The sequence below is a fragment of the Cupressus sempervirens genome, chromosome 8 (genome assembly GCF_028749045.1).
Source record: "Cupressus sempervirens isolate cs-2001-9-10 chromosome 8, ASM2874904v1, whole genome shotgun sequence".
Classification (NCBI taxonomy): Eukaryota; Viridiplantae; Streptophyta; class Pinopsida; order Cupressales; family Cupressaceae; genus Cupressus; species Cupressus sempervirens.
The window spans coordinates 755,574,105-755,596,920 of NC_143125.1; the positions used below are offsets into that span (position 1 = coordinate 755,574,105).

The 22,816-nt window shown below is 38.4% G+C and overlaps 1 protein-coding gene across 2 annotated transcripts in view; it reads right to left on the minus strand.

The window, feature by feature from the left end:
- The window catches only part of LOC149544629 (serine/threonine-protein kinase VIK-like), a 107,344-nt gene that overhangs the window by 34,756 nt on the left and 49,772 nt on the right, over positions 1-22,816 (minus strand). For both annotated transcript variants that reach the window (XM_089795223.1, XM_089795224.1), the window contains 3 exons: positions 6,506-6,600; positions 5,467-5,587; positions 5,246-5,325 (listed from right to left, as the gene is read on the minus strand). In XM_089795223.1, the coding sequence (XP_089651349.1) occupies positions 5,246-5,325; positions 5,467-5,587; positions 6,506-6,600 (296 nt within the window). The remainder of the gene's footprint in view (positions 1-5,245; positions 5,326-5,466; positions 5,588-6,505; positions 6,601-22,816) is intronic.

Below are 22,816 nucleotides of genomic sequence, written 5' to 3' on the forward strand. Positions count from 1 at the left end.
TTAAATTAATTTCCCCTTTTGTGACTAGATAGCATCCTGCCTGAAGTCGATATTAATCTATCTGGATGTGGAGATAGATTAATTCTGTTGCCCGGATTAAAATTGAGAAGGGGACATGACACCATTGTTTATCATCAATAGCATTGGGTCTACTAAAGGACTAGCCATAACTTCTATGTAGTTTAGCATACGAGAAAGTACATGTATGGTGCTTAGGATGGTCATCACCAATTTGGGCATAGTTTCCAAGAGGTCCTCGATTTCCACAAGCACTCCCATGTGCAACTAGTGTTGACAATGTTAAGGGTTTCCCTTTGCTCTTCCAATATCTCCTTCTCAATGTCAACCTTCACCTCTCGTAGCCTTTCCTTTGTACTAGGCTTTGGGTTTATGCCTTTCTTGTCTTGTGTCTAATGAGTGCAAATACCTCTTGTCCTCCTAACCCATCAATGTTCAACAAGTTCACTCCTAGCTTTGGATAATTTGCATCCACGTGGTCACTAGGACCACACAACTGAAAAAGGTGTCGGGGTCTCTCCTTGCAATCTTGCACAAACTATCCCAATTGATTACATGCACGACATTGAATCATTGGTTATCCATTGGCATTGTATTGTATACAACTTTTGTTTTTGTTATTATTATTGCTTCTATCACCCCTTTGGATATTTTGGTTTTGGTATCCACCAAATGATGCAGCTGCTACATTGGTTGATTGTTTAGAGGTGGTTATGGCAACAACCATTGATGATTGTTCTTGTACAAAGAGTACATGCACACTCCACATCTTCATGTTATATGGCACTCCTTGGTTGAGTGTCCTATCATGTGACAATGTTGCAAAAGGCCTTATTAAGGTACGCGCCTTTAGTGTGGCTTTCTTCTTTGCAATTTATGCACCATAGATCTCCTTTCATCTTGTTGTTTCTCCCCTTCATAGCTTTAAACTCATCCATCATCGAGCGGATATCTTTCACCTTCTTGTTGTTTTATTCATCATTGTTACTCCCTTCAAAGGCAACATCATCATCGGACTTGCACTAATGTCTTACTTTCACTTTTTATGCCCATGGCACTTAGATGCATCTAGATATGATGTAAGAGGCACAACCTTCATCATCTTTCTCAAGGAGGTTTTGAGTCCTTCCACAAACCAACCCTTCAATCCGTCAGTCGATCGGTTCTTCATTTTTCCCAATAACTCCTTGAGTTGTGAGTTGTAATTCCACACACTTTCATGCTTTATCTGCTTCATGCTATAGATTTTTTGGATAATCTCGTTGTCATTACAAAGAAGTTTCAATCTCCTGGGATATCTTCTTTAAGTCAGTCCATAAGGCTACCTTGGTTTTATCTACTTCTAAAAACCAATGGACACCCACCCCGTATAGTGTTGCTAGAAATTGTCACTCATTTGTTAGATCATTCTACCAATTGACCGACCAAATTGTCTCTCATGTTCTACAATGTTGTACAGGATCCTTTGATACATCCTTGTAAATTTTGGCAACTTTTGATTCTTTTATATTGTAGACCAATTTTGCGTGCTACCTTGAGTACGAAGTTTGAATGGAATGGCTGTTGAGATTGGTACACTTGACCCAAATAGATCACTCTGACTATGGTAACCCTATGTCCTCTCGCAACCATATCCCTCACGTGTTTGTCTTCTTCTATCTGCTCTATATTGTGTAGTCTTCTAACCTCCGACCCCCTTGAATCCCTTCGTTCTGGTTCTACACCACAAAAATATCTATTTCCTAGCAACATAAGTGTGAGATGTTCCAAATGATGTCAAGTATCCTCAATCAGTTCAAATATCTTGTCACCTTCTACCACTCCTCTATCTCTGCGGCCACCTCATTCAACATCATTCAATCTATACTCTTTGGTACCTCCTTTGGAACACTCGCTCACTTCGGCACTTCCTCGATTCCCTTTGAGTAACCCTTCTCCCCCTTTAGGTAGTGTTTCAAGATGTCTTCATAGCTTTCATCTCCTTTCTACTTGTTCCTCACACCTCAAGGCTTTCTAAATGGCATCATACTCGTCTCCTTGTCCCCTCGGGATATGATTTGTATCTTTATTTAAGGTTATTAGAATTAACTATTCCTTATGAAGCGGTGAGGATACATTTCTGACTTCTTCTCTCGCCATAGTCCTCTTCCCTTTGGGTGTACTCATACCACTGTAGGATTTATTGACGATGGTTTTCTCTATTGTCTTCTTCTCACAAGTTACAAAGGGCAAGTTAATGTTGTGCCAATAGCCTAGGTAAATGGCACATCAAACCATCAATTGTTGGACTCAAACCCAACGAAGTCCACATTGCCCTTCGAGGAACTTCTCATTAGACCTTTCTTCGTATTTACATATGTTCGCACACTCCATCACAAATGCTCTTTCTCCTACAAACAATTCGTCTCTAGTGTTGCTCTTACCCTTGTTGCTCATTGGTTGGTGCGTAATGTTATTTGCACCATGTAACAACCTACCATCATTCCCAAATTCGTCCAGACAACAACACCAAATGTTTTCCTAGTAGGGTCTACATTCATAACATAGTAAAATATGTATGAAACATAACACTAAGCATACAAAATATAATTGAGATAACTCAGAACTATTCATTGTTTTCGTAAGCATTACAATATATCTTAAAGACACAACATTACTACCACACATAAGCCAACATCTCATAATATCACCCAAAGGTAAGTACAATGTACATAGAGAGAGGTGTCAAGTGACAACCATCGGCTAACTACTGACCCCTCAACACAACCTCCTGACTCAAGACTAACAAACATTAATTACCAGGCAACAAACAATACCTCAACCATAGTGAAGGTGAAAAGAGATTTTCGACGATATACGGTGTGCCAAAAATTGATCCCATTACTAAAAGTTGTGGATGTTTGAAAAAAAGGCTTATAAAAGGCACTATGGAGCAAAATTAAGCAGCACAAGAGCATGTGATTGGTCACCCACCTAACCACATTTGGCGCAAGGTTAATAGTTGTTTGTTTTTACTAAATGCCTTGGGTTCTATGCTCCACTCCCAAAGCACAATAATACCACAACTCAATTGATTTCTACCCCACAATAATGCAAGCTGCACAATAATACCACCACTCGCTCCAACTCGAGCTTCCACATAAGTGGTCATCACCCAACTCAATTGATTTCTACCCCTTATTAGAAGATAAATAGGTGGGAATAGTTTTTTGTGCGGGAAAGTGGGTTCAAAAAAATAAAAACATACTCCTACCAAGCTTAAAAACTAGTAGACCTGCAAACTAGTACAACTGCCCATGAAAATTCTTGCCAACCTTTGATGGAAAATTGCATCCCCAAGCAACGATGACAGAGGAAACTGCAAATGAACATGAAACAACACATACATCAGTCACAGAAAGATAAAGAGAAACCACCCAAGCAATCAACAACAGCAGACCAGAATTTCCCAACCACTGGTCTCAATGGAGTCGATCAAAAGAAGGGAACCTTGTGAGCAGCCTGGTCAATGACTACTAAAGAGCAAGTACTTAATCATGTGCACCACAAAGGATTGCCAAACATAATCTGCAGAAAAAATAAAGGCATTAGGAAATCTAAATAGTGGCCATAAATGAAATCACAAGAGCTATTAGAAACCATGTGGGAACAGAAAAAATTAAAGTCCAATATTAGGTACGTCGTCACATAAAAGTGTCGATTTGAAACCAAACACAAAAGAAGCCGTTTCCAAAAAGAAAATAATGTTGATCCTTTGAATAGATGCTGAAAAGGCGAATACAATGAATGATTACAGATCTGCCAAGAAAAGATGAATCTAGGCCTTCACCAAACAAGACGAGAGAAAGGCATCAATCAAAAATAGACTAATATATATAGCCACCAGTCAAGAAAAGAACACCTTCTCAAGAGAAGTGAAACTCAAAACTAATTTTAGATAAACTGGAGATTCATTGTGAATATCTGAACTTAAGCGGCATGTCATCTCGAAACCACCTCACGTACAAATCTATTTTTCCATGCAAGCACCATAGGTCTCTGTAAAGTTGTAAACAACCTCTAATGCTTCTTTCAAACTAACAATAGCCCCACTATCCACAGATCAAGGATTTAAACCTTGGACATAGGTACTTCTGATAACGAATCTGAGTCATTGCAAAATGATCCCACAACCCAGATAAAGTAGCTAGTAGCAGCTAGGTTGGTATGCACATTAATCTGCTTGTCTAGGAAAATATGGCTTCACACTTACCACACTAAATGCATCACGAGAGGTCAACTAGAAATCTTAAACAATCTACAAAAGAAATATTTGTCTATTCTCAAACCAAGAATATAAATGTCACTAATGTAGATGCGTCAAATGAAAAGACGCATATATCATTAATCGAACAAACCAGGACACTGATGGAAGAACCTAAAATGTGGAAGAAGATGTTGGATGTTTGATCTAATACCATGTTTGACGGAAGGATAAAAGATTCCACTCCAAAACCACAAATAGAAAAATAACCTTCACATGAGAGAAATATTTCACCAGACAAATGTATTTGTATAAACAGATCACAAAATATTGTACAAATTTGCCTTGCTTATAAAGGCACAGAAGGAAACTGTAGGCAAGAGTAACTGTACAACTGACAAAACACTAAATGCAGTAAAAATCAATAAATTGTGCATAAATAAACTTAAGAATGATAAATGAGCAAAACCCATTTCAAATTTCAATGATGTTTGTAGTCTGTATTCTCCCTTCAGCCAAAGAACGTTGCTTATATAGAAGGAAACAGTACTATATTAAGGTGGGATATTATAGTGTTTAATAAGGCCTGCCTTTTTAAACAGATGAACCATTTACAGCCAACGTCTTCATCCTGTGGGATGAAGCATTGCTATGAATAATCTTGATCAGACTTTTAATGGGTTGGAAGCCAAATAGAACCCCTATTTACCAATTGAAAGAATGTAATTTGCATGCGAATGTTCCTTTGTAAGGAGATAATATATGTTTTCATATAATTTAAGTAAAGATGGTGTGGAGCTAACACATTTCAAGAAATGACAACAAATCAGAGATGATAATTGCAGATAAATGTAAGTCCAAAAATACCCACATGCTAGTAATACCAACCATTTCCCTATCTTTTTATTCCGTTCTTTACCAAAGAATACCAAACAGGTTGACAAGATAATGGATGATGGAAATAATATAAAACTTTAAATATACCTGGCAATATCAAGAGCATATTTCACTGCAGTATGTGCATCAAGTCTCCATTTTCTCTTCAAAACATCATCCAGGTTCCCCTGACAGAAAACAAGGTATCATACTCAAGATTATAATTCTTATTTCAATTGAACTTGTTTACATCCAGAATATTGCACTAGGTAATTGTTATAGACATAATTCAACTTGTGTATATATTAAAATTCAGATAAGAGAATTACATTGGGGAGATACTCGGTAAGAAAAATCAGGCGATCATTGTCATTCACCACACCGAAAAATTGCACAATGTTTGGATGACGTAGAGTTTGCCATAGATCAAGCTCCTTTCTAAAGCTAGACCTGAAGTTCCAAATATGAGTAAATCTTGAAAATCCTCAGAGTTGTAAATCCTTTAAAAAACCACAATTGTTAAGCCTTTTTAGTTTCATTATCCTGCTCAATAGACTTATTAAATGTTCTTCAAAAAGGATACAATTTTATGGTACGAGAAATTACAGATATATAAGTGCATCTTCTCACCCTACCAATCAACATGTGCTAATATATCTAAGACTAAAAACTCTATAGTATTAAAATAAAAAGTATCTTGTGTCAGTTAAATGAATTTGAGAAATAATTCTACCATAATTTATGTTTCAGCAGAAATCTAATTAAACTCAAGAAAGTAGAAGAGAGCTGCTTGTAATTTAGGGCTATGTTCACAAGACTATTGCACTAAAAAGAAAATGTTCATGCTTCACTGAGGGCCTTCCCTCGCTTCTAGTTTATAAAAGTTGAAGATTACATCTATGATAATAAAGTGTCAGATCAGACATAGATCATTTCCTCGCTTAAATGGCAGTAGTTACACATTGTGGTTGGGCATGTTTAGTCACTTATGATTTACTCTTCTCTTGCTTTGTTTCATTGCTTTTAAGGTCCTCTTAATCTAAATCTTCTCAGCTGTCACTGGTTATCCATTGAATCCCATTGTCCTACGTTTTTCATTTTGTCAACATTAATTCTACCTACTTTTACCTTTCTCTCAATAAAAAAGACATTGCCAAAGCTACAAGAACACTTCAGAAGCCTTGTAATACCTATTTCAATTAGAAAAAAAAACTCATCATTCTAGAATTAACTAATTATTTTGATTTAAATGACAATAAAAAGACACTGGTAATAGTTTCATGAAAAGCTAGGCAATCTGATATGCTACAATTAACAGTCATTTTTGTTTGCAACCATAAATTTCACAGTGCAGCTGAATGAGCTTGCCTTATCTGGGGTCTAGAAGCAATAGAGGCTCGAATAGTTTTTGCAGCAACATCAACACCACGCCACTTCACCAAATAGATTTCTCCATATGCACCCTGTCAACCATCTATTACTTTACCTCATTTATTTTTAATAAAGAAAGCTACAAAAAGGCACAAACAAATCATAATATGATGTTATAATAATCAATTTTCATAATCATTAAAAGTGAATGATACAAGAATAATTGTCTTTTAATCCTCCATTCCACTTCCAAACTACAACATTGTCAATGCTAAATTATTAAAAAGATAAAGATGACTTTTTAGTCCTTGTCCTAGCCAGAATACTTAATAGAGGATAGATTGAAAAGATAAGAGCATTTTCTTTTGTCTCGAGGTGGTGCATAAGACAGGTTGGTCATTACTAAATTATAACAGAGTCATCAAGAACAAATCAGTTAGCTCTATTGCAGCTTGCCGAATCAAGATTGTTAAGGAAAACTCAACCAGTTAAAGTCCTTCTGCAGCATTAAGATTTGGAATAAAACTAAAATTGAATTTTGACAATTCGACCCAGCATACCTCTACAGTTATTTTACAGGACAGAAGAAATTCATTTCAAAGATCAAGAACAAAAAGCATGCTGCAATAGAATTAAAATCAATTTTACCAAGTACCATTTCAACTTGATATGAAACTTTCTTAATTTAAAGCATGAAAAGCATTATAGCATGTCTACAACCATCATGAAACATTAAATTTTCAAAAGATAGTAAACTTCTCTTCTTACTTACTCATAGGTCAAACCGGTTGGGTGCAGACAAATCACCTTTAGATGATGGGGTTTGGAAAACTAGAGAGTTTCCAACAGCTAATGAACTCAGTGTATTAGCACCATCGACTGCCTACTGGGTGTTCTGGTCCATAGCTTTGTTTGGAGCTTTGGCAGTAGATTCCCTCGCCAGCTTGCCTTCACTTTGTTCTTTATCTAGATCGACAACTACTGCTTGTTGAACTTTTTTCTTCTTCTTGCACGAGCGAGTAATCTTAGATGAATGGTGAACTTGAATTGATCTCTGAACGAGAGGTTCAACTTCAGGTTCGGATTCTACATTACCTACAAGGTGACATGTGACAGTTTGATCAGTATGATGAAGGGGCCAACTTGAACTAGAACTAGCAGAGCCTTTTTGAGGACTCTGCCCAGTTGCTCCCAATCTTGATTTCTTCTTCTCGATAAGCCATTTCTCAGTTGTGTCAAGAACAGGGAGAGTTCTAGCCTGCAAGTCATCTTACTCAAAGCCTATCCCAATCTAATTCAGGTATAGGGAAACCTTCAACTTTCTCAATAAATGATGGGTCAGCCACTTCATTTTCCCCTTCAACACCGGTGACATCCATTTGCAAATAGAATTCTTGAATCTGCTTCAAGGTGAACCTAGATCACCACCTCTTCCTTACTTCAGAATCTGCCCAAAAATCTTCTAATTGTGGTACATGAACAGAAGGGGGATGCAAGTTGAATTGAGCCTCTGCAAAACCCTTGCCATCAAATTTAGCTCAAGCAATATAAGGAGACAGGTTCATAGTTTCTTGCTCGGACTCTAGACTGAGAGCATCTTGGATGCTCTTACAGCGATAATGGCCAAGTTCAATTGGGAAGACAAAGCCTAAACCACTCCTTGCTTTGCAACTTTTTTCCACTTCTGCTACTTGTCAGCAAACTTCAATTAGCACATAATGGTCCAAGCAATACCTGAAAACTTCATGGGTTCACCTCTATAGCCTCCAACTCTCAGATATGTAAATTTAGGGACCTGGATGAAGAAGCTGCCATAGATCGTAATGAGTTGAACTGCTTCTTCTGACAACCTTCTATTTCCCTTGCCTTGCAATTCGAAGACTAATTTAGCTAGGAAAGTATCTTGGACCCTCTTAATATCTTCAAGGTTCCTTGTCCTCTGCAGCAAGGGGTAGTAGTCATAAATTGTCATATTACCAGTCCAGTCTTCATGAGGTAAGCCTTTCCACTCTCTGGAACAAGCCAAGATATAGAACAAATAGTAGGACATATAAAAGCCAACAATTCTGGATACTTGTGAAAGTTCCTCGTGTAACCTATCTTCTATGATCTTTGCCCAATCAATATATTTTCCCTCATCCAAAATGGTTTGGATTAAAAAGTACATCCAATTCTCCCAATGGAAGGCGTGTTGGTTCCCTTTTATCCTATTGAGAAGAATAATGATGTCTCGGGTCTCAGGAATCATATGTTCTTGTGTCAAGGGCCATGGCAACCGTGAACCACCTTTCTCTAGTCTAGCAACCCAGTTCTTAGCAATAGTGTTGAACTGGCCATAAGATAGGCTGATGGTCCAGTCTTTGTATACTTCCTAAGGTGGGATCTCAGGGTGCCCATTACTGCCACCTGGATCACATAGAATAAGACCTCTCCACTATGTGTTCTAATATATGTTTCTGCAACATCATACTTATCTTTGCATTCTAAAACTAATTTTGGGCAGAGGTTTGCTTCAGGAAAACCCCCAGCTTGCACTAACCCGCTCAAAGACACTTTCTCAACAATTGACCCAGGTTTAGCCTTATCAATTCTCGCCGCTACTTTCTCAATTTCTTCTTTTGCAAGGGAAGTGTCTCCTAATCCTGGCAAGAAACTGGTTAAGGGTGATGGTTTATTTTCCTTGGGCAGTTTGGGGAAAAATGCAGCCATAGGATAACTACAGCCTTTCAAACTTGCATGCAATCAAAAGGGGAAAGAAAAGAAATCAAATGAGTTGTTTTTCTGCTAAAGGAAAGCAAAACAGTAGCTCTTAGAGGAATAAGGAAGAAATTCACCACATAGTCTGCACGAAAATCCTCTGTAGGGACACAAAATTGCTACCTCATTTTATCTCCAAAAGAAAACAGAGCTCTTACCTTAACCCATCATGGCAAAATAATCAAAGAAGGATTTCATGGAAGTCAAAACCTAGAGAGCGTGTCACGAAATGATAGGGAAAGTACTGATGTGACATGGCGCGTTTTACTCATTAATGAGTACTTTGATCTTAACACGCATCAAAATCTTACTCTATCATCATTCTTACCAATGATTATTGAATGCATGTCCTCCCATTTTTGGAAAGTTTATGAGTGTTTGTACTACCAACTGTCTTTAGCAACTAGCCTTTCTTTTTAAGGTTATGAACTTTGAACTCTTGAACCATGGGCGATTGGTTCAAGGTTCAAATTCAGTCTGTTGTGAATATGTTGGGATGCAATGCTCATGACTGACTAAAACCTAAGTCTCGCGTTGAACTTTGAACTTGAACCAACACAAAAAACCGTTCAAGGTTCAATATCGAAAAGAGCACTACGATCCACTAGAAGTCATAGGACTAACCACACTTAGGTAGACAAGCGAAGTAGACCTTTGAACCGAATGGTTCAAGGTTCATGCAGACTATATGCAACTCAAATATCCAACAATAGGTAGACCAACTTTGAACCTTTTGAACATTGAACTCACAATTTCAAGTTCAACTTCAAGGCAATTTTCAAAAATGAGAAAAACTTAGAAGCTAAGTCTAAGACGCGGGTAACACATCTCAACATGGTCTACTCCCTCTGAATGAATACGATCGAGATCACCGAAGGTTGACTAAACCATATCCTCTATCTACTCCCTCTCCTTTAAGGTTCCCTCTAATGAAATGCCAAGATCCCTCTGAATCTGATCTCATTTTCTTGCAAGAACATCCTTGGAGAGAAAAGGATCAAGGAAAATAGCTCTTATAATAAAAATCACTTTTGATAATTATTCATAATAATAATTTTATTGTAATTTAATTATAAGGATATTAAAAATTTTGATTCTATACTTAATTCATAATAAATTAATTGTATTCAAATATTCAACAAAGTTATTAATATGTTATATTGACTTGCTTATCAATATATTTTATTATATAAGATCAGATGGATGTTAGTTTCCCATTATGAGATCTAAACCTCTCCTTGCATATATTTACTTTTGTTATTACCTTTAATATTATCTATGTTTCATAATAACTTAGACTTCGTAATTCAACATATAATATACTAATATACCAACCTTCATACCTCTTATTAGCGGTGGGTCCCGAATACTTGTGACTTGTACTTACCCTTTTATTCACGTGTATCTCGGTATAATTCTTTACATCATATGTGCTTCATTTATTTCTCTTTTATTTAGTGATGGGCCCCTCTGTACCCACGTGGAATACCGTCAAGTAGGGGGTCTTCATTTCAATCTGTCCTTATGTAATTCCATCTACTTATGACATCAAGTACTTCCCGATGGGGTCGTGTCTTTGGAAATGTGCATAATAGGTGGTATTCAAATAGTCGAGTTGATATTCAAAGAACAGAAGCTTGGCTCACGTTTGGACAATAGTTACTGCCCAATCCAATTGCTTCTATGCCAACTTCGAATAAATAATCATTCAAAAACACCAAAGGTGAAAACACCAATATAAACTCTTGTTCATTTTTCTTGTCATTTTACCAAAACTAATCATGTTCCGAACTCTGTTCTCCCACGATCTCTACTTGTGTGGTGGAAGGTTAAAATTGGCTGTGCTATTTATCTGGTATTTGATAGGTATTGTCCACATTGTCCTATGGGACGGAGCAGGGCGGAGGTATCCTGCACCTAGAAGCCAATGATAAACTCAATCGATTTCTACCTGTTCATGAAGAACCTTTCCTTCAATCATAAAGTGCCAGGTAGGCCTTCATGCAGATCTGTGGGTGACTCGCTTAAGAGTTTCCTAAGCATTTGTGTTGGGTAGCCTCCCTCATCAAGAAGTTAGTTGCGGGTCAAGGCCGGTTTGGTCTTCTTTTGCCTTGTAATTTGAGACGTATACTCCCTATATTTTAGGTCTGTCGTGAGGGCTACTAGGAGCGCAAAACAAAGTAGCCATTTCCAAACTTGCCGTGGGGAAAGGGTCGATGGCCAAGAGTATACACTCATGCAAGCAATAGCGAACTTCGATATCCAAATCGGTAATCCATGATCTAGCTTTGCATTACCCCTCAGATCACTTCACATCATTCTAGCATCATGCAACTTAAAAGCTGATTTTCTAAGGCATTTAACCACTAAACCCTACATATTAGTCATATCTATGAGTTTCCAGATCATGTCATGGCAAGTACGCAGGTACTTTTTGGAAAAGTCGATATTTATAATACACTTAAATCCTGTGTCGTAAATTTTTTCTAAAAGCTCAGGGTTTCCACAGCCAAGAATGAGGATGTCCAACTCTAGTTGGGCATTGTTGGAATAGAGGGCACAATGCTCGGTGATTGGCTTAGTTAGATTCGTTCGCTCATTATACCACTCGAAGAGCTTGTTTAATTGAATTTTTGAAGAAGTCATCCCAATTTTCACGACTAGTAAAGTCTTCAAGGGCTTTAATTAAAGTTTTATGAGCTTCAGAAGCGTCCATTTTGCAAATGCCATTCCCTTTCTTATACTCTTCATTCAATTTACATCTGCAATTAGGCTTTGATACCATGTTAATTTAAGAGTATCACTTGCAAATTAATAGCACTGCCTTCTTGGTATGTGTTTTCCAAATGGTAGCAATCTCTTATTTATTAAAAGAGCATAGGCCAGGAAGAGACATGTCCCTTCATGAGACATGTCTATTCGATTATTAGGAATTAATATAATAATAAATTTGAGTTATATTTATATAGGATTTGCAAGAATTATTATTAAATTCTCATATAATAATACTTTAAATATATATAAATTTATATCTGATAATATATATATACATAGACGCATTAACAAGGAGTGACTATGGATTCATTATAGAGAGAGCGTGGTTGTCCCTTCATGAGTCTCACTCCCAAATCAAGTAGCTTTCCATGGAGTTGAGGTTGGCACCATCTTCACTAGTTACATATATAGTACAATCATCCATAGTGACAATTGGTGATAAACTTATGGTTATAGTTGTGAGAAAGTTGAGGATATGGCCACATTTATCACATTTATAGGTGCAATTGATACCATTAGGATGAGTGCATCTATTGGGAGCAGCAGAGAACCACATAATGCATCAAGTTCTCTTGTAGTTACATCCACAATGGGTTTTGTTGCCAATGATTTAGATAACGAAGGTTATATGCAGAGCTATGAAATTCAACACTTAACTGAGGTGGGATCATTTTTATTGTGAATGCATAGGGAGTAATCATCAATACTTTTCTAATCCATAGAGAGGATTTGACGTTGCCTCAGTGTGGGTTAGCTTTGAGCTTGTGCCATACTTTGTCAGTGTTGCCCGAATTTTGAACCTAGCAAATTTTAAACTTCTAGACCTAGACATTAACCCATGATGATTAGGATGTTGTCCATCACCAAAAAACTTGGAAAAGTTCTTTCATGAGCCATCAGGAAGATCATGTAGAGGTAGAGCTACATTCAACAGTCCAAAAGCATTTCCCCAAGGACCTTGGGCCATTTACATGTCCTTGGTAAATGCTTGAAATAACTTCAAGAAATAAGATCACAACGAATATTTACAATAAAAAAGGACACATGTATGCTTCAAATGGAAGCGTGAGGCTCTCAAATGCGTGTTGTGTCCCAAGTAGAGTCACCAAAAATTGTTGGGTGGATATTTTGCAACTGACAGTTTTGTGAAAATCTAGTCGCACAATAGGTAGACTGACCACAGCATATTAGACAAAGTCTCTCCTACCTTAAATGGAAGGCAGCCCCTTCTCACCATTACTTGGATCAACTCAAGGTAAGCAAGAAGTTGAGAGATTTGTAAGGGGTGTTATTAATATTCTTTCCTCTTAGATTTCAAGAAAGAATCCACTTACCCGCAGAGCAAGTAATGGGCAAGATGAAATCTCTAACTACACTTCTATCTAATAGCTGGAAATGGTGATACCGACAAACCAACCCCAACTCAAAGTCTCATTAAAAGCGTACCAAATTGGCTATAGGTTTTGTTTTAATCTATCCTATAAGAATAACCTCTACCATTGGGGCGCAAAGACTTCTAGAAGTAGGGAATTCTAACTATTTTTCGTGAATTTGAGATAATAATAAAAGCTACAATCAAAGCTTCTAGTCTATGTATCACCACAATCGCTCCCATTCAAAGCTTCAGCTCCGATTGCTTCTTAACTCACTATGCTCTATTATTAAACACACAATAATAACATGAGTTAGAGACAATAGGCACAAATTGTAGTCAAAACTTCCAATTTGCACTAATCACAATTGCACTCAATCAAAGTTCAGCTCCACTTGCTTCTTGTATTCACTTTTCTCCCAAATTGGTACTACACAATCAAAGTTATGCTTGCACAAGTTTGATAGAGCTTTCTTGCATACAACAAAAGTTGATTGTTACAATGATAGGGCACTCCTTTATATAGGCAAAGGAGTTGAAAAAAAAGTGGAGGAAAAAGTGGGAGCAACTCAATCAACTTTGATCCGATCAAACTAGGTGAGAGAAATTATTGGATTCCATATCGAATTACATGCAATTGCATAATTTCATGCAATTCATCTTCTGCAACTACAAAGTTGGAAAACACTTCAAAGAAAATATTGAAACTGGTGATTCTGAACGAATCAACGCTGTAGATTATCAATAAAAAGCCTTGTACTTTGTGATGTCCGCGGAATTGGGAATTCCTATATTTTGCATCACTGCATTCTCTTTGATAAGTTTCTCGTTGTCATTTGAAACCTTGATGTGATCAAGTTTTTTCTCATTCAAGTTGTCATGGATTGTCCTTTGTAGATTGGCACATTTTGGAGTCTCTGACACTTTGAAAACCTTCTCGATGGTGTCTGAATGTAAACTCGAAACAACTTTCCATCAGCATCTTTAACTCTTTTTTCTTTTTGAAGCAAAGTGCTTGGTACATTCCCACACGAACTCAGGTTCTAGGCCAGCCATTGGAAAAATGGAGACCAAATGAATAACTGCTTCTTGAGGATCAAAGTATATCTTCTCAATCGGATGTCTCTGTTCTTCGAAGAAGTTCTGATATATCTTGAAGAGTGCTCCGCAACATGAAGATGAAATCATCTTCCAATGAGATTGGATCCATGAAAATTTTGGGATTTGAATTACAATGACGAATCCATAAGGGTTGAGTGTTCAAAGTATGGATTAGATACTTATGGAACATATATGATGGCTGGAAATGAACCAGAAAGCATATGGATTCGGATGGAAAGGGCCAAAGTTGGACTCTCAAGGGTGGATTGCATGTGGGCAAAGATGCTCTTTTGTGGGTATGGCCAAGAATGCATGTTGGTATGCATATGGATGCATGCAAATGACGACTTTGGTGTTTAAAAGTGTGACTTTTTACAAAAATTGGGTTCTCTAGATGCAATTACATGTAAAGTGATTTAAATGTACTTATCACTTAATGTAAACATGTAATTAGGTTTGGAGGATAGAATTACATGTAAGTGGGTATAAAGGATAGGTTTGTATGTAAATGCGTATGAAGGATGAGATTACATGTAAATGTGCATGGAGGACGGAACTACATGTAAATGCTCTTCAAATGTAAATGCATATATTGGGAAATGGATGCAATATGCTTTGACATGTGTTGGTGAAAAGATGTGATGCACTTGCATGAAAAGTTTGAAAGTGAAAATGTGTGATATGCTCTTGCATTCTTGGGAAAGAATCCTTAACCTTTTTGAAAAAAGGAAAAATCAAAACAACAAACAAACAATATGCACGAAGGAAAAAAAGCATACCTTTGGTTATTGACTCAAACATGACAAATATCAAGTTGCTCTCAATTTCGAAATTGGAATTTGAGAAAATTCCAAGCATTTGAAAATTGAAGTTTTCATCTTATTTAAAGGAATTTTGCAAAATACATGGCATGTCTTTGAACAAGTGTACAATGATAAGCCAAAATATGCAACAAAACTGCAAAGGTTTAAAAAATTCAACCTACTTCGAGCTCAAAAAGCTCAAAGATTAATAGGTGTGAACGATTGACTTTCCTCCAAATTTGAATTTCCAAACAACTCCTTGACCTTTTCAATGCTTGCAAATAATGATCTTCAATCTCAAATACTTGGGTGTTTTCACATGTAGTAGGCAAAATGCAAGTTTAAAAACCCATATAATACAAAAATGTTATGATGTAATGCATGTAGAAGGACGTTTTTGGGCAAAAACATGCCCTCCAAATGCACAACGCCTTGGTAAAAAAACACGATTCTCATATGCCAAATCTTGCAACAAAACTCCAAAATGCCTTCTCCATGATGGTTTCAACAGCAGTCTGACAAGAAGAAGCCCTCCACTCCATCTCTTCTTGTCAACTGCTAGAATGGTAATGGCTCTTTATGGTCATTACCTGGTCTCTTTCACAATGCGGTGGGGTCCGCTGATATTTTGGTTGTTACAGAGACCCATGAGAGTCCCATGTGCCCTCTTCCAAGTTACCTTGGATACTAGTGGTTGTCAGTTTGCAGAGAGGAGGTTCATGCTTCTGGTGGGGTTCGTGGGTCCAAGGGTGTTGCTTGTTTGATTAAAGATGATATTTTCAGCTACACATTAGTGGTTCATTCTAACGCCTTTACCAAATTCACGTGGGTCCTTGTATGTTACTTTCCACCGACCTCTTCTTCATATGCCATTCATGAGGCCGAGGATGGGATCCATTTTGCGACATTCAGGAGAGTATCTTGCAGTTTGCATCTTTGAGTGACATCATTATTCTTGGAGACTTCAATGCACGAACCAGGAATCTCCAGAGCCTATACATGACCGGGGCTTTGATTCGATCTGCACTTCTAAGATAGATCCGACCAATCTGGGACTTCAACGTACCTCGGATGATGCCCTTGGGCCGCTCTCTTGTTACAATCGCCACCTCCTCTAGCTTTACGAGTCTTCTGGTTTGTTGATTCTAAATGTTTTATCATCCTTTCTTGGTTCTAACCTCTTTACCTACTGCCCCCATTGTGGCGGTGCGAGTGTTGTGGACTATGTCATCACCTCTTCTTCCTTCATTCCCTCCATTCACAGTTTCACCATTTCTCATCTCCCCTTTGCTGACCATGCTCTTTTTTGCATTGCTATCCACGTCTCTCCCCATTTGTTGCCTTCTCCCCAGCCCCCCTGCATCTCATCTGACACTGCCTACACCCCTACTCATTTCCGCTACCCCAAGGGAGATGGTGAGCTCTTTTCCTACCATCTGAGGAGACTTTTGACACCTTCTAGTTTCAGTGATTCATATGCGACCTCCGACATGTTTGATTTAATTGCTTCTGCTATTTGGGAGTCCGCTCTCCTTTCTATCCCTCACTGCTCTCCTCCCTCTCTCAAGTCTAAGCATTAGAATACATGTCGTGTGAACCAATGGTTTGATCTTGATTGTAAAGCTTTCCATTGCTCTGTTCGCTTAGCTTTTGAGACTCAGTCCCTTGCTTTCACCCACCTATGTTCCTCTCACCTTCATTTTCTTCACCACAAGAAACGTTCTTTTGCCTCTTCTCAGTGCATATCCCTTTGCTCCACACTTATTCAAAATCTCCAAATCTTTTGGTGTACCCTTTTCCCTTGTTGTCCCCCTTGCCCTCCATCCTTGACTTTTACTCTTTGACCTCCCACACCATTACACTTTATGACATTCCAGGGCAGCCAACTCTTCATTCCACTCCACCTCATTTTTGTCATCTGTTCACCCCCTCCAGTATTTATGATGCCATTAGATCCATGAGATGTAGTAGAGCAACGGATGAGGAAGGTTTCCAGGCAGAACTTTTCAAACTTGGTGCTTCGGTCCTTGGATCCTACCTTCCTACACTCTTTAATAGAGTGGTTTGTACTAGGTTTCCTGAGTTTTGATTGCGACATGTGATTTACCCTATTCATAAGTCTGGGCCTACTTCTGATCTTGGTAACTATAGGACCATCATGATTGGGCATACTTTTGCCAAACTTTATGCCACTACTCTGAACACTATGCTATCTAGAGAGCTTGATAGGAGAGGGTATAGAGCAAGAGGTCAGGCCGGTTTTCGAGCGAACTACCAGAATATAGATCATGTCGTCATGTTGGGGGCTATTATTGAGGAGGCTAAGCACCGCTTTGAGAAAGTCTATTGTTATTTTGTAGACTTCTGCAAGGCTTTTGATTATGTTCCTAGGATGGCCTTATTTCAGAAACTTAGCGAGATTGGGTCTAATATGTTGTTGACTACTATTGTTCAACTATACGAGAAGGTGATTGGTCGATTCAGGACTTCGGAGGGCTTTTCTGTTCCGATTCAGAGCACCATTTGGGTGAAGCAAGGTTGCCCCCTTGCTCCCACTCTTTTCGGGTTATATATTGACAAGCTTGAGGATTTCCTTCTGAACTCCTCGCAACCTGGTGACGGGTGCTATTTGCATCAGGTTTTGATCTCCATTCTCCTTTTTGCTGATGATGTTGTTCTCTTGGCCTCTTCTCCTGATAGTTTACAGAGACTCCTTGACGGTTTGGCTTCTTTTTGTGATCAGTGTCAACTCGTGGTCAATCTGGCCAAGACTTGGGTCATGATCTTTAACTGTTTAAAGATCTCTCATCTTCATTTCTTCTTTCAAGGGCAGGAGGTTGAGATTACTTCTTCTTACATGTATCTCGAGGTGAAGTTCTCAAGACCTCGCTTCAACTTGAGACCGGCTATTCACTCCAGAGTTAGTAAGGGCATGGATTCTCTATCCATGCTCGAGAGACAATGCTTTAGACATCAATTTCAAAACATTTCGTTGAAGTTGTCCCTCTTAGACTCCTTGGTTCGACCGACTATTCTCTATGGTTCGGTGGTTTGGGGACCTTCTCTTCTTGCTTCCGATTGGGCCTCTATTGAGCATGTTCAGATGCTGCTTTTACGGCATATCTTTAGATGTCATAGACTCATCCCCCACAACATTGTTTTGGTCGAGTTTGGAGCTCATCCTTTCAAACTTGCTGCCATTTTTGACTTGATCTGGTTTCTCCATCAGCTTCAAGGCTTTATGGATTCGGTTGTCAATCAACACAGATATTCTCATTCGGCATACTGTTCTTCTGTTACGGTTATGAGATCTGACACTAGCACTAGATCTCGCTGTTGGTATGCCTAGGCCACCTCTCTGTTGAGTTTGATCGAGATTGAGATTTATCGTCTTCCTCCTTACCAATTCTCATTGGATGCTCCTACTCACCTCCTTCCCTCACATCAAGAGTTGAATGAGCATGTCAAACAGGATATCTATAGATAGTACATTATCACTACCTGGCATAATCCTCCTAGCGGATTACGTCTGAAGATGGTCTTTTATGCTGAGCACTTTCTTGAGATTCAAAATGGTATTATTGTCTGCCTTGCTTATCTTTATCGGCACTAGAGTCACACTCTGAGATTCTCTTTGGGCTCCTTCAGAGTTGGCTCTCACCATCTTTAGGTCTAGACTGATTACCATATGGATAGAGAGGACCGTATCTGTCGATTGTGTACTTTGGCGAAGGTGAAGACTGAGACTCACTTTATATTTCGCTGTTCTATCTACTATGGGATCAAAGGGAGATTTTAATGCCTATTTAGAGATTGCTTTTCTCTTTCAGCGTTCTTCAGCTATATTGACTAGCAGTGCCTTGCACTTTACCTATGGGAGGTCACCCAGCTCTGTGAACATACCCTATAGTCAATCATACCTCAGGGCCATATTTCAGACCAGCTCATCACCGCCTTTTTCTCCCCCCTGTCTCCATCACGGGGCGCAAAAAGGCCATCCAATACCACTCGCTCCAAATCGGTCCAACACTGCACTAGTCTTTCTCGGCAACGACACTCATCCAGTGGTTTTCAACAAGAATCTGAGACTCTGGATCATTTACGGTTCTACCCTTTTGTGACTAATTGTTTTGTACCAAGGAAGGATCTTTAGTCCTTACCTTGGTTTTTCTAATTTTGTGTCTTGTTTTGTTTCTTCTCTGACACCGTTTGGTGCTCCTGCTTTGGTCGGCTCTTTTGTTTGTATGCTCAATCCCATAAACCCTTGTGGTTTTTTGTTGGACATTAATATTATTATCTTATCTCCATTTGCAAACATATGGACTAGAAGTGCAAATTTCTGGGAGATCTTGACAAAATTGTGTCCTAGAAATGCAAATGCATGAAACATTTTTGCTGGAAATGATGAAAAACATTGTCTCTTAATGCATATACATGCATTCAAATGTCAAATCGCACTCTCCCAAGGGCATTATATGTAACACTTTAACATGTCAAAGGTCATTTCCATGCAAATCACATCCTTGGAGGTCTATTACAAGTTTTAGAAACATGTTTTATGTGTTTAAAATTGCCTTTCCAGTGCAAATTGCATTCTTGGAGACCCTTTACATGTAAACATGTAAGTGGGTTGAAAGTTGTATTGGACAACTTAATTGATCAATTAAGCACATGGTTAATTGATTTTTGAGGAAATATCACTTAATTGGGCCAAAAATAACATTTACACTATATAATTAATATATCATGTGCAAATATTATTTCAAAAAGCAATATTTAACTTAGATGTTTTAAATAAAAAATAAAGTAACTCAAAAATAAATCAAACTATGTAGTTAATAAAGTCACTTAAGTGAAAAATTTAAAAAGCAACTCAACTTGAAAATATTTTAACATAAAGTACTCTATAGTCACTTAAGTGATAAATTTAAGTCAAAAGTAACTTTAAAAGATAAAAAAGTGAATTATGTTATATTTTTCAGAAAGTGAATGTCAACATTAAAATATAATATGATATTTAAAATTATGCAATTGCATCTAGAGAGTCCACCTTTTGGGCACTTAAATGATGATATCTTTTGACTGCCAAGTCCGAAGAAGCCCTAAGATATATCGAATCTAAGGGAAAATTGAAAGCAAGGGATTGAACAAAACCAAAAGACCAAAAGCAAACAGACACACTAAAAATGTGAAAAAGGGCATTGAAGGCTTCAAAAATCAAACGTAGACTTAATAAAATGAAAAACAAAAAGGACTTGATGAAACTCTCAGTATAAGGATTCATTATTCAAATTGGGGTCGATTGATTAATCATTGTTAGCCAATTAAATAATGAACTATCTCAAAGAAATGTGAAACTAAGTTGAAAAAGTTTTGTATTGTTACCTACATTTTGCAGTGACAAAATGCAGCACAACAGTCATCTCAGTTCCAATTCCATCTATGGACCCAACAAGCAAGATAGAAAGCATTTGTTATGAATTGGAGTCTACAAGAGAGTCAGGTAGTCAACATTCTATGAAAGTTTGGAAATAGGTTCAAAATTTCTAATCTCCACCAATCCACTAACATGGAAAGCTCCATTGAATGGAGTAATTTGTCATGGGGTTTTGGTTGGTAAAGTTGTTGCCAAAACTCTATGTCTTCTTCAAGTCAATACAATTCGATGTCTTATCTCAACTTGCTCGCTTCTTGTAATATTGGTGTCATACTTCTAAAGTTTATGGATGTATTAGATAAAACCAAATTGTCGTCGGTAGAAATTGTGTATCAATCGACGGGTCCCTTCGGGAAGGAAATTGTGTATCAGTCGATGGGTCCCTTCAGGAAGGAAATTGTGTATCAGCCGACGGGTTCCTTCGGAAAGGAAATTGTGTATCAGCCGACAAGTCCCTTCGGAAAGGTTCTTGTTATGTAGCCGACGAGTCCCTTCGGGAAGGTTTTTGTTATGTACCGACATGTATGTGGCCGATGGACTCCTTCGGGAAAGTTCTTCGGAAAGTATTTATAACCCCTTCAGGAAGCATTGTATTCATCTTATCATTTGGAGCATGGAAGCATAATGTACTGTTTGGCATATGCGAATAATAATAAGAACAGTTCTGCTGTTCGTGTTCGTGTTCATTGTCTATGTGCAATTCTTAATTAACCTATGCGGTAAACATTTGGCGCCGTTGCCCGATGGACCTGGTACGCAAGCAGGCGGATATGAATTAAATGCCAAATCAGTTGAACAAAGATAAAAATAAGTTGAAGGAAAAAGATGACATACGCGTTGAGCAGAAAAATTTAATTTTGGCTCAGCAGATAGAGCGTCGAAAGAGATTTCAGAAGATTGCCAACGGAAACAAGAGCGCGGAAGGATTGTTGAAGGAGACTCGACTGCGGCTCAATTTGGTGGAAAAAGCAAGGGAGGAGTTTCTGAACCTGCATACGCCACGGGAAGAGAGTCCTGACGGAAGGAGATCGACTCGCACGACTTGAAGTGCCGAAGGAGCACGAGCGTGGAGTGACCTCTTTGTCCGAGATATACTTCCGGAACGAACAGCTTCGATTGACGAACCCTCTTCTTCACCAAACAACACGGAAGTTGAAAACAGCACGAGTGTTGAAAACAGTGCGGGTGTTGCAAACAGCACAGGTGTTGCAAACAGCACAAGTGTTGAAAACAGCGCGAAAGTCGAAAACAGCGCGGGTGTGCAGAACAGCGTGAGTGTGCAGAACAACCCGGGTGTGCAGAACAGCGCGGGTGTCCAGAACAGCGCGGGTGCTCAAAACAGCGCGGGAGTGCAAAACAGCGCAGGTACACAACAAAACCCTCAACATACAGTGATAATGGCAAGTCCGAAGGAAAAGTTGCCTAAATTTGATGGTGATGAAGCAACTGATCCCATTCGACATTGTAAACCATGCGAAACAATTTGGAGGGCAAATGACATAACAGATACGAACGAATGGGTCCGACAGTTTCCAGCCACCCTACGGGGTGTTGCGATTGATTGGTTTACTGATACTGATCCACAAAAGTTAAACAGTTGGGATAACATTAAGGAGTTCATCGCAGAATTTCAACTTCTGCGTGACAATAATGAAATTGTAGCGGAGATATTCAATACCAAGCAAAAGAAGAATGAAACAGTAAGGGTCTTCGCCAAGAGGTTGAAGGACTTAATCAATAAAATGGAGAATAAGCCGACAGATGGGCTCTAGAAAAGATGGTTCATTGAAGGCCTTCACCCAAAGCTGCGGAAAAAGATGAAGATCGTGCCACCATCGACATATATTGAAGCATACAATCGGGCATTGAACCTCGAAAGTGAATAGAAGACAAAGAAGAAGAAGAAGACCAGCTCATCCGATTCAGATGATGATAAGCCTTTCGGAGAAGATAGCAGCGACGATGAAGGCAGCAGCAAGAAAGTCCGTTCTCTTCAGAAGAACATGCTTCGGATGATGGAGTTCAAAAACATGAACAAGGAGACTAAGGGCAATGATCTATGG